The sequence below is a fragment of the Poeciliopsis prolifica genome, unplaced genomic scaffold, assembly GCF_027474105.1.
Source record: "Poeciliopsis prolifica strain line A6 unplaced genomic scaffold, Auburn_PproV2 SCAFFOLD032, whole genome shotgun sequence".
NCBI classification, from domain to species: Eukaryota; Metazoa; Chordata; class Actinopteri; order Cyprinodontiformes; family Poeciliidae; genus Poeciliopsis; species Poeciliopsis prolifica.
Window position 1 is genome coordinate 4213840 of NW_026562407.1, and position 17464 is coordinate 4231303.

At 39.7% G+C, this 17464-nt stretch overlaps 1 protein-coding gene across 1 annotated transcript in view; it reads left to right on the forward strand.

Annotated features, from left to right (window-relative positions):
- Positions 1-15731, forward strand: part of ppargc1a (peroxisome proliferator-activated receptor gamma, coactivator 1 alpha) — a 302021-nt gene extending 286290 nt beyond the window's left edge. Inside the window, 7 exon segments of the mRNA XM_055051082.1 lie at positions 514-1732; positions 5173-5265; positions 6589-6709; positions 8973-9094; positions 9387-9488; positions 9490-9536; positions 12800-15731. Coding sequence (XP_054907057.1) covers positions 514-1732; positions 5173-5265; positions 6589-6709; positions 8973-9094; positions 9387-9488; positions 9490-9536; positions 12800-12903 — 1808 coding nt within the window. The 3' untranslated portion in view covers positions 12904-15731.
- The last annotated feature ends 1733 nt before the right edge of the window (positions 15732-17464 follow it).

The following is a 17464-nucleotide window of genomic DNA, read 5'->3' on the forward strand; positions in this document are numbered from 1 at the left end:
AACCTAACCATCACTTCCTCTATTGCCTCAACGGCGAAGCATCTTGCCATTTGGACATCTAGAAGAATGCCAAAATGTGCATAAAAGAAAGTGATGTTCATTGTCCTCCAAACTGTATCGAAGGGTAAACTCGAAACATGTGCAACATCATTTTAGTGAGGGGTCTTTTTGACTTCAGTGACTTCTTGTATGGGTTTTTTATATTTTCCATTAGATGCATTAAATTTCTTGTGGGCAGGATTGTTTTTTACATGAAAATGGATCTTTTCAAGGTCAGAGACAAGGAGAATGGCAAGACATCCATATTAAGTTACACAGAGCATTACATTAATCTGTCAAGATTGCAATAAAATAGGATTAGACCAAGTGAAAGTGAATATTTTAATCAGACATGTATCTGTGTCCACTGTCTATAAACTGACCTGAGAGTTTATAGATGAGTGAGACATGAAGGGAGGGTTGCCTTACATTACACCCACCCAACCACTCTGTCTGTCTTCCTTGCCCTCTCAGGTCTGACACCACCTACCACGCCCCCACACAAAGCCAGTCAAGAGAATTCTTTCAAAGCATCTCTGAAAACCAAGTTGTCCTCGTGTTGCTCCTCGGCCTTGACGTGCAAAAGAGCCAGGCTGAGTGAGTTGGGCGCCGGCGCTTTGGCCCCGGCCCCAGGTGCCTCAGCCGGGGGCCCTGCCAGGAAGGGTCCCGAACAGACTGAGCTCTATGCGCAGCTAAGCAAAGCATCCACCGCCCTCCCTTACGCCATCGCTCAACGTGCACTGGGGGGCGGCCTTGAGGGGCACTGCAGCACTGGCAACAACAAGCGGGCCGCTGGGCAGGATGGCCACAGCGACCATGACTATTGCCAAGCACTGGCTGCTTGTAAGATGGATGGGGGCATATCCGCTGTTTCCATGGCTACATCTTTGGAAATGACATTCACCCCAGGTGCCACCTCCACTGGCAAGGTGGAGAACAGGCATGTCGAATGTATGGACTCAGTCATGTCAACATCGTTTCCATCATCTTCTTGTTCTTCATCATCATCCTCACTGAGTCATTTGACTAAAGAGCAGAAATTTGTCCCCGTGGATGGAGATGCTTGCCGTGTCAGGGGCTTAGGGGAGCATACCCTTCCACAAACCACTCAGATACCCACAGAGGGGGGCACTGCTGTTAGGGACCAACTGCAACTTTCTGCCACCAGCCGGAAGCCCCTGTGTGACCAGGAAATCAGAGCAGAACTCAACAAGCACTTTGGCCCTCCCCTACAAGCCCTCTATACTCAGGGTGAGCAGGAGAGAGACGATAGCAGTAAACCAAACAAGCCTACAACACCCCAGTCCCCTGAGGGGGGAGAGATTGACTTTTACTCCCAGAGACTGTCCGGATCCAGCTACCTGCACCCAGGGTTTCTGTCCTTTCATGATGAGCTGGAGCTGGATGGTGGCCGTGAGAGTCGCTTCATCTTTCCATGGGAGGGCACCCCTCTGGACCTACTCTTTGACTGCTCTCCCCGGTCTCCCTCCTGTTCCCCACCATCCACTTGCTCCCCTTCACGAGGCTCCGTCTCCCCACCATCCTCCCTTCTCCTCTCACCTAGTCGACCGTTCTGCTTGACCAGCAGCGGGTCACGTTCCCGTTCACGGTCCCACTCCGGCTCCCGCAGCTCCTCATCACGATACCGCAGGCGCTCTCTGTCCAGCTCACCAGACAGACGTCCCTCCTCTTGGTAAGTTGTTTTCCAGTTTCCATCTTCTTAAAAGTAGAGCTATTTGAAAGTCACTCAACCACTTTTCTTCATTACTCGTTGAAGGGAAAGTAATCATTTTAAACATTGTCTGCATCCAGGACTCTGCAGGTCAACCAACTGGGTTGGAGTTAAAATTTAAATGTACAAAGCATAATTGCCAACATCCAGAATATTTTGATTGTTAATCTGATATCTGAATCTAAATATTTGTTCAAACATTTAAACATTGTTCAATGCAAAATGATTTTACTGGTAAATGGCTTGCTGTTTTTGGTAATATTGTGGCCCATTTAAGCAAACCCAAGGTGTCACATTGTCTTAAAATGTTTAATGCAAATTTGGAATACACCAATATTTCTAAACTTTTTAAAAATGATCTTTATGTAAATCTTAAATTTGAGCATTTATAAATTTGTTTCTTTTTTCCCCCTGGTTTTGAGTTCTGGCAGAGGCATAATTATGTTACTCTTTAAAACCAAGATTTGACAAAACAAATCTTGGTTTTAAAGATTTTTTTAAATCTTTAAACAAATCTGTAAAGAGCTCTGTCTGATGGACTTCAAGGCAGGACTGGTCAAAGAAAGTCTCCTTGTACACTGTCTTTTTTTTTTTGTCAGGACTTAAGTAGATTCAGTTTTTGTTTTTCATATCTGTATTAAAGGACTGTAGTGGTGTTGTGCTTTTTGTAGTCCAAAGGACTCCAAATCACTTCACACTATGGTCAGTCATTCACCCATTCACACTGTGATAATGGTGAGTGTCTGGTTCATTCATATTGCAGAGTAAAATGAACTACATTATAACATGGTCCAACAAAGTACCAGGTTCTGTGGCTTGAGGCGAATAAAAAAATTACATCCCATCCAATTCTATTATCAATATTGGATCAGATTGGTCATAACTTCACTGTAAAGTGTCTTACTCTTGTCTGGGGACATTTTCTGGTGTGAAGCTACTGATGACGCAAGCTTTGTGTTGGCTTAAGCTATTTATTTTTTAACTAATTCTTCAGCTCCTCAGCCAAGATAGAGAACTGAGATTTTACCATCAGCTTGTGATTTACTTTCATAACATACCACCTCAGTGCCCAGAAAGCTTCTTAATAACTAACTAGCAGGCTCTTCTTGGGTCTGATTTTAAAATATCAGTTAAAAAAAATCTCACTGAACAGAGTCTCAAATATGAGATGAACAAAAATGAATGAAATGACAACATGAAAGGTGCTCTGGACTTATCTAGAGAATGAGTTTTCAACTTTATGCAGGGAGTTTTATTTGATTCTCTCTTGTACACACTCTCTTAACACACTAATTCCCCCTGCTCCTATTTTTCATAATTGTTATATATATACATATAGATATATATTTATCTTTTTTTCTTTCCCTTTGATGGCAGGTCTATTGCTTTAAGAGGCAGCTGTTGTTTTTATTGCGTGGCAAAAACCTTCCTCTTTTACCTCTCCAGAGATGAAAGCCAAATCCAGTCTGGGGGAATATGGGCTCAACACCCTCTCTCAAAAGAGATCCCCATCATCATAACCCTCTAGTCCAGCAGAACTACGTTTCCCATGGTTCTCTTTTTTTCAGTGCCGAGCGACGTTTTTTTTTTTTTCTGCTTTTTTTTTGTAGCAAAAGAGAGGCAGAAACTTGCGACTGAGAATGATATGAATAAATTGAGTTTGTCAGCAGTACTTCATTGAGTGGCTCACAGTGGTGGACTCTGCAGCAGTGACTCACTTTGTTTGCATGATTACTGAAAGGTCAGTTTACTCCGCAGAGCCAATAGAACCACTTTATCTTGTTCAGACCCTTGCTCTTCATCCTACACCAACTTGCTTGTAAATTATACTATAATAGCCTCGAGGCATTCGATCAAAATCTGACACAGACAGGGTTGGAGTTTAGAGGGGAAAAAAAAGTCAGATGACAGCAGGAAAACAGTGCTCTTGGATTAGTGTTCATTGTTTTACCTTGTCCTCTAAATTTATTGACAATCCAAGCTACACAGCCATAATGATCTTTTTTCTTTTTTTTTTTTTTGGTGCAGTTCTTACAACAGTGCAATCCAGTCAGCACACAGGTTGTCTGTCTCAGCTCTCATTACTTTAAGCCTTTTAATTATTCTTCTTCTTATTGTAAATATGGGTAATTTTATATGGGTAGCTTATTTTTCTGGTGCAACTTACTGAGCTTAAAAGATCAATACACATCTTGCTTGAATGTCATGTGTTCATTCTGCTGTGTAACCGTGCACCTAACACTTGATGCATTGCAGACAACATTGAAGGTTTAAAACAGTAAGATGTTCACTTTCTCACCTGACCTGGTGTTGGAGCAGAGAAGATTGTCCTCAGACCTTTGAAAGGAGCAAAATATTGCTAAAAACGGCCACAAAACAAAATCTGTCCTTAATATTGTTGACATTACAGCATTCTATTATGGATGAAATATGTAGCAACGTTTTTAAAATGAATCCCAATGCATCCAGGATATTTTTCTGTTAAACTATTGAAAGTGTTTTAATAAAGCTCATGATTATAGGAATATTTTAAAAATATTTAGGAATATGAAAGCTGTTTGGTCCAACTACAGAACTTGGATTTCAAAAAGATCTGAATGGACAAGACGATTTGGGGTAATAAATTATATAAGAATATTAAAACAAATAAAATGGATTTAGTATGGTTTTACAAGATTTGGGAAAGCGTTAAATAACTTTTAATGACTTAATGAACTTTTGCTTTTGACTTTAATAAAAAATAAAAATGCTTATCTTATATTTGTTTGATTGTAAACAGAAATGGTGCCACTAGTTGTGCCATTTCCTCCCACCCCACCCACTCAATGAAAGTGCTCAAATTAAAGATGAGATAAGATAACACTACTGCAATAAAAGATGAGTATTTATTTGAAAGCACCTTGAAAACAGGATAGCCGGCGAAAGAAGAGGGTGCTGTAGCTTGTTTTAACGTACCTTCTGTCTGAAGAAGCACACCTTTGCTTCCCAAACGTCTTCCTTTCTATTATTTACGTGTTCCTCCTTCAGGAACACTTCAATAATTGAGCACGAGGAGCTCAAGGAGAGAAAGGCGTACAAGCTCCACAGTCAGGCCACCAGGGTCTAAACTATTGACCACGTCTTCATACAACATAGATACAGGCACACATCTCAGCCAGCTCAGCTGTGGGAAAAAAAGAAAAAAAAAGAAATCGGCAATAAATGATGAACATTTACTGAGTTACATGAAGACTACGTGGTGTTTAAAAGGAGTTGGATGTAAATGTAAGAGTTTGGCCTGATTAAATCAACCCAGGTGTCAAAGCTTTAAAAGAAGTGAGCAGGTTTATTTTATTTGAAAGTAATGTGTTTTAGTGGAAAGAAATGTCGTCCTTACCGCTTTTCTCTGGCTTTACCTTCAGGTCTCATCATAGCTCAGATCTGAACGCTGTCCGCTCCAGATTCCATAAGAGCCCTCACCCTCAGTCTCGATCTCCGCTCAGCCGCAGGCCAAGGTAATTCTTTCAGTATGAATTATTCAATCCTCTTGTTTAATAGGCTTTGTTAACGTAAGCTTAGTTGTGTGATTCAGGTAAAGAAAATGTGTAATGCGTGCAAATTTCCAGAGAAAATTCCTAGAATTTATGTTGTTACTGACTAAATTCAGCCAGCAACATCTATTTCTTCTTTTCACTTTAAATGCATGCACAACACAATCTCTGCTACGAAACATGGTGATGTTTTATAGAATCATGTTATAAAACATAACATGATGTTACGTTAGGAAGGGAGACCTTCCTTCATCAGAGAGAACGAAGTTGAGCAAACTTGATAGGAAAAAGCATGGAGCTAAATGTACAGTAATCCTGGAAGAAAAGTCGTTACATTCTGCAAGGTAAGGTTCACCTTCCAGCAGGACAACGACCTTAAATATACAACCTAAATGACAATAAAATGGTTAGTTAAGTGTTATAATTGTCCAGCCAAAGTCCAGATATGTATCTGATTAGGAATTGTGTTAAACTTGAAAATTTATGTTCACAGATCCAATCTGAATAAGCTTACGCTTTTTGCAACTAAAAAAAAAAAATTTACAAGAAGCGCAACGCTGCCAGAGAAAAAACCCCAAAGGTCTAACTGCAGTAAAAGATTGTTTTACAAACTATTGACTTGTGAGGATTGAATACAAATGTTCTTGTGCCTTAAGATTTCCAAATCATACTTGTACATGTATGCAACACTCATTAGAAGACTCTCGCAGCTTTTTGCTGCCACATCTTCAAGTAAGAGCGTTCGGAGTTTTCTGAGAAGCGCTGCAGAGGGTTTGGATTTCATATGCAGGGAAGTACTGGCAAAGACTGACCCCATCTCAGCGCTCTGAACCGATTTGGCATCCGCATCCCTAATGACACCCGACAAGTCCAAGAGCCGCTCATCAGTGGAAAACTTAGTGGACATGTCTTGTACTAGTCTGGGGCGGTTGGGAGAAAGCAGTGCTTTCCCTCTTGATGAAGCCCTAACTAAGCAGAAAGTAATGACATGTGAAGTTGTGCTGACAGCTGCAGCTGCCTGGGTCCCCGACTGTGCCGCTCGCCCGGCACTCCCGCGGGCCCATCCTGTGGAGGCTTAGGCTTCTCAGCGATGGTGAAAAGACATCTTAATAATACGTCCATCTCCTTCACTTTGCGACAAATTTCTCTAGCGTCGGCAGATGTGTCCTTGTCAGATACTGGCAATTGTTCCTCATAAGCGTGGATAGGAAGGCCGCTGTTTACGCGCAGGGGGACAACGGAAGGACCGAGACGGATGTCACACCTCGCTTCTTTTCTCCCGCACAGGTACGACAGTTACGAGGAGTACCAGCACGAGAGGCTTAAGAGGGAGGAGTACCGACTGGATTATGAGAAGCGGGAGTTTGAGAGGGCCGAGCAGAGGGAGAAGCAAAGGCAGAAAGCCATAGTGAGTCAACTGACACATCTAAAGTCACACATCGTGTTTTTTTTTTTCTAAGCTTGACTTGACTTCATCTTCCTGCAACAACACTGATATAAGAGCACATGTAATCAGTGTAGTGGCACAGCCCACAGAAACCTCCCACAGACACGCATTACTGAGGATGAGACAGCCTCCAGCTCTGTGGTATGTGCCAGAGCATCTCTCTGCAGAAAAGAATACATACAAACTGAGTTTCTGAATGATTCAGGCGACAGGCCCTTCCTCTTTATCTCCGGGTTGCGTATTTTTAACATCTCTGTCGTCTGGAAACACTGTCGACTCCTATTAATCACACCACGGGGTACAACGTGAAAATAGCAGCAAGAAAAGGAGGGGATAGTTAAAGAAAAGAGAGAGAATGTCGACAGATTTCTTAAGTTTTTCCCCCTTTTTCTGTATCTATTTCACAATTCATCACGATTCAGTGAACATCGCATTTTTCCCTTATCTACCCCCCTCTCCTTGTCTCAATGGGAAATTATTCAGCTTTCCAGTAGGCTGACACAGCTACCGCCCGTTGATAAAACACACATTAAAATGATACAGTAACCCGAGCTTGTGCTTAGGGTGCTCTGAGGTTTTTTTTTTGTTTTTTGTTTTTTTCAGAGTTCAAGATGCAAACATTCACAAAACTGTTGAGCTGAAGCTGTCAAATGCACTTTGGGAGGCCACAGGGAAAAAAGAGAAACTTTCCAAATGTCTGTCCCGCTTGTTTTGCTTATATATGCACATACACAACACAAGCAGCCTTCAGGGTGCCATCACAAAAAGGCTACCTATTTATCAGCTGTCAACATCAAACCCCCTAATTCAGCAAATACTCGTTTTTATTTTGAAACTAAGCATAAGACAGAGTGGAGAAAAGGAGGACAGTAATCTGTAGCTCATTTGTATGTTTCTCAACCGAAAGCCACCAAAACAAAAGTCAACTTTGGGTTTAATATGATGATTTACATTTGTTTACGTTTTGGTGTTTAAAATTGCAACAGACCTCAATGGACTCCCCTCAGTAATGACAAGTGAATGAATACATAAATAATGCAATTGACTATAGCCTCATGAGAAAAATGATGAGAGGATAATTAAAACTAATCAAAGGCACTAACTGCTGCCTGCTGCAGTTTGTTCTTAAATTTCTCAAGATTGTTTTTTTTTTCTATTTAGTAAATGCCTCAAAACTTCAATCTTCCCTTGCATGCAGTCAGCAATCACATTTCATCCATCGGAACAACCTTTGGAAGTGCATTTAGATTTAAAATATGGATTTTTATCAGGTATCAGTCACACACAGTGACATATTTCAAGCATCTGTTTCTGAAAATTTAGATGGTATTGGCAAAATAGTACTAACATTCCAAACTATTCATATTGATTAGGTAAAATATTAAATTATTTTTGATCATGTTATAAAGTGCTTACTTTGTGAAATTAAGAATCGTGTACCCTGTTATGAAGAAACATTTTCCTTTTGGAAATGTTTTATGTAGTTTTCTGATCCTCGAAGACAAACAAATGTTTTGCTTATTGTGTAGCAGCTTGACAGCATGAGTGTGTGAATGTGTGTGTGAATGAGTGACAAAAATGTCTTTATGGTTCTCTGGATTAGTGAAGCGCTATGCAAGTGTAGGCTATCTACTGTTTTACTCTGACCCTTTATCATCAAATTATTTATAATGGCAGTTCGATCTCAAAGAGAAAACCTAGAAATTTGCTCCACAAAATGCTAGTTTTAATGTTATTTGGATGCAAATATTGTTGTAATAATAAAAGTCTTCCAGTATGAAAAATAGCATTTCTTTGTGTCGCAACTAACGCTGCCTTTTCTGATGTATGACTCAGTCACCCTGTGGCTTTATTTTTAGACTAACCAAAAGAGGAACCAAGCCCAAAACTTAAGTCACGGCATCATTTGATAAAGATCATTCTGCCTCAGGTTGATGAGTTGCGGAGAGAAAAGAGGAATTGCAGTGTCAAGGTAGATTGAAGGCGCTTCCAAACTGCTACGCCCATCAGATAAGGAAGCAAACAGTCAGATGGAGAGGAGCAACAAAAACAGGGGGCCATAGTCAGCGGCAGTATCCACAGGAGTGATCAAGACCAATTCATTTAAGCCTCGTGAAGAAAGAAAAGGGGAAATGGAAAAAAAAAAAAAGTTCTCCTCCCTCCAGCACCACCACCATCTTCTAATCTCTTTGCGCTGGCTCTGTCTTTCTGTTTTAACGAGCAGGAGGAGAGACGGGTGGTGTACGTGGGGCGACTGAGGTCCGATTGCAGCCGATCAGAGCTGAAGCGCCGCTTTGAAGTATTTGGGGAAATTGAAGAATGTGCAGTGAACCTGAGGGACGATGGGTAAGGCTCCAGGATTTTTTCCCTTCTCATCGGCATCAGTAGGGGGACATTTATTTTAGACTTTGCAACAAAACATAATCACTCAGTCGAATTGCTAAACTTCACTGCAAAGGACAAAGACAGAGCTTTGCGACACCAAAGTTTCTCCTGACTCATCTTTGTACCAAAGAAACACTCTTATTGATTCTCTTTTGCATATAAATAGCACGATCATCATCTAAGACAAGGTCTTTTGCTGGGTCGTTACTGTCCTACAGCAACATGACGTTGCCTTTCTCTGTTTTTTGACCAGGGACAATTTTGGCTTCATCATGTTCCGCTACACCTGTGACGCCTTTGCCGCCCTGGAGAACGGACACACCCTACGCAGGTCGAACGAGCCTCAGTTCGAGTTGTTTTGATGGACAAAAGCAGCTCTGCAAATCACGATACACAGACTTGGGTGAGTGTTGCGTTTTGAGGGTTTCCCCGGACAGCTATTCAGCACCTTGGTGTAATTAGAAGGCTGTCAGTAAAATAACAAGAGGGTAAGGGGTGAATAGAATTGCCTAAGGCTTCCAGATGCAAGCATACTCCTCCATGTTCAGCTCTGAACATCTCCATAAGGCTTTCAAGGCTGAAAATTACAGAGTGAGGCCAAAGGTCAGCCTGGGAACATGTCGAGAATGGAGCTCCATTTCCTTCCGGCTCGTAGCTGCTGTATCTTAAGGCAAATGAGACGTACTCCATCACTCACTCGGACTCGGGATGCATGCTTCTGCTTTCTCTACGTTAGTGGGTTAAAGACGGCACCTAAAAGCATCAGCGGCTTCATGCACTGATAGACGCGCGAACATGGGAATCCCTTTAGGAGTTTCGAGGAAGTAAATTAAGTGGAAAGTATTAAAGAAAGAGCAGAAAAGAGCTGAGGTAAGAAGGAGGGAGGTGAGAGGAGGTTTCAGCAGTTTTCAAGTCCATCTGTTGTCGACCGTTGGAGTTAAGAGCCTCAGTACGAGACGTAGATGCTGTTCTTTTACACAACCACCCCAACTACTTCTGCCTACGCACACACCCTACCGCCTGTATTGGCTGTGTGGGACTCATGGAAGACTGCAGTATAGCACTATTCATCTAACTCCCCAGGGTGAACATACGCAAACATTCAAACATATATTTAGCTGGAATAGATATGGCAGAAGGTTGACTGATGCATTTGATGATGCATTTGATAAATAATGCACGCAATCAGTGAAATCGAGGCTTCCCCCCCTCGCATGTTGCCCTACTTTTGACACGTGAAAAAAGTTGAGTTGTTTCGATCTCCTCCGATAATTCTGCAGTGACTAAACATTGTGTGATACTGTTGAAGCCAAATATTTGCTACTTGTTCGCTGAAATTTTGGCTCAACTTTGGCTGCTTTGAGCTTGCACATGTTTTCAGGTTTACCTTCAAACGTTCTATGAGACTGAATTTAGACCTTTCTGATAATACATCTAAAATTATAAAATAGACTGGTATGCTTAATGCCTCTGCCTGGTCAGACTGAAGCTTTAAAATTACTTGAGATTATGGTTTCAGAGGTTGTTTCCTACCTGAACAGTATAAAGACTGATACATTGACATCCTGCTTGTAGCATCAAAATTTAATGAATGGTGGAATTTGACACCATTGGGTTTCTTGAGCCCAACATAAGATATGTAAACTTCTAACTTTGAAGAAAGTAACAACAAATTGGGTCTTTTGTTATTCTGGCATTTGGCAAATAGAAATAATTTCTGTATCTAAACAACTGGTTTAGATCTTATGTGAAACATGGCCGGCTATTTCAGGTGTTTGCACAGCAGTAACAGACGCTGTCTTCTATTTGGCGATGAAATCTAAGCTAAGTATTGGCATTTTAGCAACAACACAAGAGGACAGAATTCTAAATTACCCTGCTTCCAGAGAGTCAATAGGTCGCTGAAGAGAAAGAGTTTTTCTAAATAAATGTTGCAATTCCCAAACATTTCCAGCCATTACCCTTTTTAAAGAGAACATGACAAACAGAAACGGCTGCTTATCCCAGAGCCTTGAGGACAGGCATTATGCTGAAATTGACTAATCAGTCTACTGAAATGGAAAGCCCTTCATTCAACTGTCTTATTGTCAAGAGCAGACTATTTCCGTCTGTCCATATTGATAGCACATGTTAAAAAGATTGAGAGGACCGTTTTCTAATACTGATGTATCCAAACTTCTTCCCGGTCTTTTTTTTTTTTTTTTTTTGTCTTTGCGACAGTGTCCATTAGTTCTTAGTAGAGCACTTGGGTATTTTTCATCCCTCAAGGTGTGCGGTGAGACACGAATCAGCCCTTGGCCAATGCATTAGATCAAGTCTGGCGTCTCGTAGCTGCCACGGTCGTTCCCATTTCTCAAAGCTCGCCGAGTGTGCTGCTGGGCCCTGTAGGGGCCTCATTTGTGAAGCTGTCTGTTGGGTCAGATAAGATACTCTTAATATATTATCAGGTCGATCAAGATAAACAGGACATACAGGAGACCGGCAGAGGGAGGGAGGCAGTTTAATACTGTTGCCTCTGTCCAAAGTTCCAGACTTTGCACCTGATATTCAACATGTGGTCTATCATTCCACTTATGTATGAGTGGGTCAAATACTTGCATTTTGCAACCCGAGCTTTTCTTACATGACCTTTCTTAATTTCTTGGTATTTTTTTCAATTTTTTATGAAGCATTGCATCTTTAACCATTTTGGGAGTCATAATCTTTCACATTTTGTAAGTTGTCTGCTTTAAATGTGGATCACAACAGCAATCAGGGGAAACATGATCTTATATCAATTAGATTAGACCATTTTTATGATAATTCCCATCACAATTGTTCTGAATGTGTCAAAACAGAAAGATATTTGGTTATTTTTCCCTTGACCCAAATACTTTTACAGCCTTGTGGGTTTGAAATGGAAATAGGAAAGGAATAAAAGTATTAGTCAACCCTGAGCTGTGCATGCTTAAAAATGTTGAAAAGCAGACAAGTAGGACAAAAATGAAGGTCCAGGTTAAGGAATGACTAACAGCAGATAAACAGTTTTCTAAAGCTGCATTATGTAAAATCTAAATCCACCAAAGACCAGATGCACAACCAGAAGGATCTATCATCATGGTTTTTCTACTCAATGCCAGGTTTTTCAGCTAAGAGATATTTGTTGTTGGGGCTATTAAGGTCAAACCTAAGACAAACCCAAGCCCAACTCCCTCCAGGAACTCTTTCTGCATATCAAAGTAAAGCTTTAAAACTTAACTGCAGGTCATTTCTTGTGAGGTGTATAGCATTTGTTTTTTTCGAATGGTAAAAATCCATACTCATACTGATTGAGCAAACTTTAGAGGGTACTGGTAACAGATTTTATTCACTGAAACTATAACTAAGAGTTATTGATTGACTATATCTTTTTTTTACCCTTTTACTGTGGTTGCTCTGAGCCTTTAGGCTAGACAGAGTATATGGTAGGTTGGTCATTAACCTGTAAATTACTAAGGCTTTTATCTTGCTCTTTGTGATTTTGTGGAAATTTTGCACCGTTGCATTTCGCTTAATACCAAAGACAAGATGCTACCTTAGCACAGGTAGAATATCAGATTAAGATTCAAAACCAAAGGTGACTTCTAAGTTTAGCTGTTCTGCTTAACATTAACCACAACCTTTCTCCCCACCCCGCCCCCTTTCCAGACTCCCATTCGGACGACTTTGATCCGACTTCCACAAAGAGCAAGTATGACTCCATGGATTTTGATAGCTTGCTGAAAGAGGCCCAGTGCAGCCTGAGAAGGTAACCAGCTGAGTGGCGCCAGATGTCTGTGTCACAAAGAGGAACTTCTTATACCTCAACGTTGTTTCTCGCTTCTTGGACGACGAAACCACCAGAAGTTTTATGCTCCGTCAAAGAGCACCTGAGAATAAGTCTAGAGACCTATATCGATATAAATGAATATATTAAAAATAAAAGTTTACATGAACATAGCTGCTGAAGAGCTGGGAAGAAACATTTCATCCGGTGGACTCTGACAGTTGGATGCAAAAATTAGTTGAAAGAAGGAAAAAAAAAAAACTTTTTGATTTCATTTTCTCCAAGCTCTACAATACTCACAATTCCTTTTTTTTTTTAATGAAGTAAAAACATCCAGATTTTACCGTTGATTTTCTTTTTCTTTTACTCTTTGAAATCTGGTATTTTGGATCTGGTGTTACATTACAAAACAGAAACATGTTGAAAATGAATCTTGGAAAGTTAAATTCAGAGGGTAACATTGTTGTCTACATTTTAAAGGAGAAATGTAGCTGTGTATTTACAAATGCTATAAAAAAAAGGACTATTTTTATTTTATGTACATATCAGAGTTCTTTATTTGTTACAGCTATGCACTGTAAAACGCAGCCTTTTTTAAAAAAGAAGAGAAAATTTCTTAATTCAGAATGTTGATCTGTAGTAATTACAATACTGTAAAACATATTGTACACCTACATGATGTTTAGAAGACATGACATGATTGTAAAAAAATAAAACACAGAAAAAGGTTAGACATGTCCGATTGCTCATTTTGTAAGAGCATGTGAAGAAATGTTCTTTTTTAAAATTCTTTTGTTTCAGTAGGTAAAAAAACTGCGAACCATGTATAGTTTTATGTGTTTATAAAGTTTGTCAATCAGTGTTTTTGCCTAAAACAACCAGTTTAAAATGCATTTTTGAGGTGTTTTTTCATGATTGTTCCCTATTTTTAATCACCACTCATCATGAAGTGATCTATTGGCTTTTATTTTTTGTTGTTGTTTTTAAAGACTCTGTGATTACCATCGACAGGAGAGAAAACAATAAATCAGCACAAATATATTTATGTATTTATTTTAATATTTGAATCAAAGTATATTTATGGACTCCATTTTACAATGGCGTACCTCATTAATAATTTTTTTTTTTTCCTATTTATGTCTCATGTCAATTGATTTGTGTTATTTAACTTGCAATCACTGGACAGGGTGTACAATAAATGACGCTTTAGTGGGGATGTTATTACCTTACTATGCCTTCCGAAACAATCAAGCTGATCAGTCCGGCAGTCAGGCCCCTCATTCTTCTGTAGCATTTTTTTTTTCCTTTCTTTGTTTCCTTGCTTTCAATAGGTTACAGATATAACATAAAGCAATAAAATGATTTTGCTGGAATTTTGTTGCGAAAACTTAAAAATTGCCATCATCACTCCGCTCATGCTTGATTATATGAATGCCAAACTAAAGTTTACAATTTTTCTTTTCCTGGATTTTATAAAGATCTTGTATTTGATGTAAAACACGTATACCACTGATATTATTCACACTAATAAAAAAAATGATAAACGATAGTGGCGATTATGATAAAATTAAAGAAAAAACATATATAAAAAAGCAATAAATTATTTTTCAGAGTTGTATTTTAGCTCCTGATGTTGTGCGATTTTTAGGACTATGACCCATTACCCAGTCGCTGGTGTAGTTAGGACTCTTCCATTAATCCCAACGCACCCCCCTGCTATTCAAGGTGTAGCTCAGTCTCTGTGATTGTGACACACGCATTACCTTGTGACATCTGTGCAAACGTGACTGACTCTAACTCTACCCTGTGTGTGTAAAAATGTGCCCAGTCGAAGCTGATTGTTGTGTGTTGCATGGCTATTTCAGGACAGCGGCTGGTTTAAAGCCTAAAAGTCTTTAAATACGTTCCTGTCAGCTGTCTGAACTGGCAGGGTTTTTTTGTTGTTGTTGTTTTTTTTTAAATGTCGTTCTAAAAGCCAAAAGAAACTCTCTTTAACATGCTGCTACGCCATTAACTCAGCCCGCCCCCCTCCCCAAGTCCTGATATCACCGTCAACGTGACATGAAAGGTAACCTTGCGGTTTCTGGTTCAATTAATATCCTGTTTTTAGCGCAAGCCAAGTAATGAGAGAACCAACTATAAAAGCTTAGCTGATCACAGGCTCCCTTTCATGGAGTTTGACTGCAGAGACAAGAAACGGCTATTTTCTTTATGCAAGTAGTCCAAGATTGATTGAAGAATATATATATACATAAAAAGCCCTTTACCTTTTTTATGATAATGTTTAACTTTATTTTATTTTTTTTTATTATTTATTTTTTGCTGTATGTATAGCGTTTGGGTAATGGTGTCGTGTCCCATTTCATAGATGTGGCTTTAATCATTGTAATAAATAAAAAATAAAAAAAGTAAATGCTTTGTAAATTGCTTAGAGTAGCAATATATTATAACACCTTCTGGTTCAAATTTCCACTTTGGCGGGCTTTTTAATAATGGGAGACGTTGAGTTTGTTGCCACTGCTTAAACATTTGTTTTGTAATCATGTTTCTTTTGAAAGTACGATAATGTTCATTGGTAAGCGTGTGTGAGGTGTGATTGGAGGTATGGATGCTTGTGTGCGTGTTTTCTGGGGAAGGGTTAGGGGTTGTCGCTACCTGTTTGTGTCCTATTCACGTTGCCTTCTGCCAAGTCCTTACCAATGCCTTTGTGGTTCTACCTATTGTATGACTTTCTCGTGACTTTCATTTTTTATGTGCAATTCTCATCAGCCTCACCATGCCAATAAAGGGAAAATGTGTTTGAAAAACTGTCTATCCATAAACGTGTTGGCTATCTTTATTCTACGTCATGATGTTTTTGTTTCAGTGGGTTTGATGAGGTTTGGACTCGTTTTGTTTTTGAGGTTGGTGGATAGTTTCTGAACTGATGCTGGTATCTGAATTTAAACACTTGATAAATCCAATTCTCTGTTATTTTTACATGTAATCTTGCTTATAGTTCACATTGTGTTGTATTATCTAATAAGTAAGAATTGAGATTAAACCTGAATTCCAGAGTAAAAAAATACGACCTCTAGCCTTTCTAAAAGAAAGATGTTACGCCAGCATAGGTTTGATGAAAAATGTCCAGTCATGTTGGTGATATATAATAATTTTAGATCCAAGAGGACATTTATTGGACCCAGGGATTTAAACACTATTAAATAAATTACTGCAAATGTGAATTTACAATAAATCCATTTTCTCTTCATCCTGGGCTCCAGTGGCTCAAAGAGTTAAATGAAGGCTGGCTGACAGTGAATAATGCTACGATCTCATTTTTAAGAAACGCTGAATTTCTGTGCTGTAAGAAGGAACCTAGGTTTTACTTCTTTGAAATTCACAGATCATTCATTGCTTCAAGTAAGAACCCTACAGTAAAAGTGTGACTTGACGCCACATCATGACTATGCAAGTTAATTAAAAAACTTGGGAGGGATAATTTCATTACCACAGTGAAGAGAGCTATAGAAAGTTGATGGCGTGCTTGATATTCATTGGGGTTTCATTATGACCTAAACAGCCCTTTCTCCCACACACACGCACACACGCACACATACACACACACACACGCACACACACACACACACACACGCACATGCTTACATTTTCCAGCCTGGAAGCTGGGTTTGCGTCTGAGGATTCCATGGTGTCCTTTTTCTACAGGTGCAAATCGAAATATGGGAAGAGTGTGCATTAAACTTTAAGGTTGGGGGTATGATTGTGTTTTTTATTAAGGCCGCTGTTTAGCCCCAGAGAAGAGAGCGGCTGGCTTTCATTTCGGCTCGGCTGCTGCATTACAGCAGGAGGTCCCCCTCTGTTTGCCCTTTCCACAGAATGAAACTGTCTGGAAATCTCTATGCACCCTGTCGGTCTTTTTTTCCCCCCTCTTTTTCCATCATGATAGGGTAGCTTCCTTTATCTGTTGTGTGTCTTTGTTGTTATTAACCAGTAGATAAGCGGTTATCCCTTTTCCAGTTGGAAGTGAGCAGTAGTTTTGGAGATGATAAGGGTTGATGGGGCTGGGCTCTCTGTGGGACAAACACTGAGATGTTACTACTGAGTTTTGCATCTCAATTGTATTCAGTTCACAGCTGCAGCTGCCCTGGTGGCTTCTGTGGAAAAACAGAAATTGGAGCCAATAATGCTGTGTGTAAATGTCCTGGGGTTTGATGGCAAAGCAGTTCGTAGTTACTTGAAGGTTTTTTTGTTTTGTTTTTTATGAGGCTAACCACTACTGTTTATTCTTTTCTTTTTTGCCAGACAAAAACATAAAAACTTCTGTTGGCAATAATCTACAATGTATTTAACTCAAAAGTTTGAACTCAGTTCTTGGAATTACCCAACCATGTTTCAGTTTCAAGTTAAATCCCTTAGGAATTGCTTGCTTTTGAGCAAGCTAACTATTAGCATTGTATGCTGATGACAATGTGACATCTGAGTTTGTGGCACATGTCAGTGTCTTCCTCTGACTTTGACTTGACATGATTAAAATGATAATTTAGTTT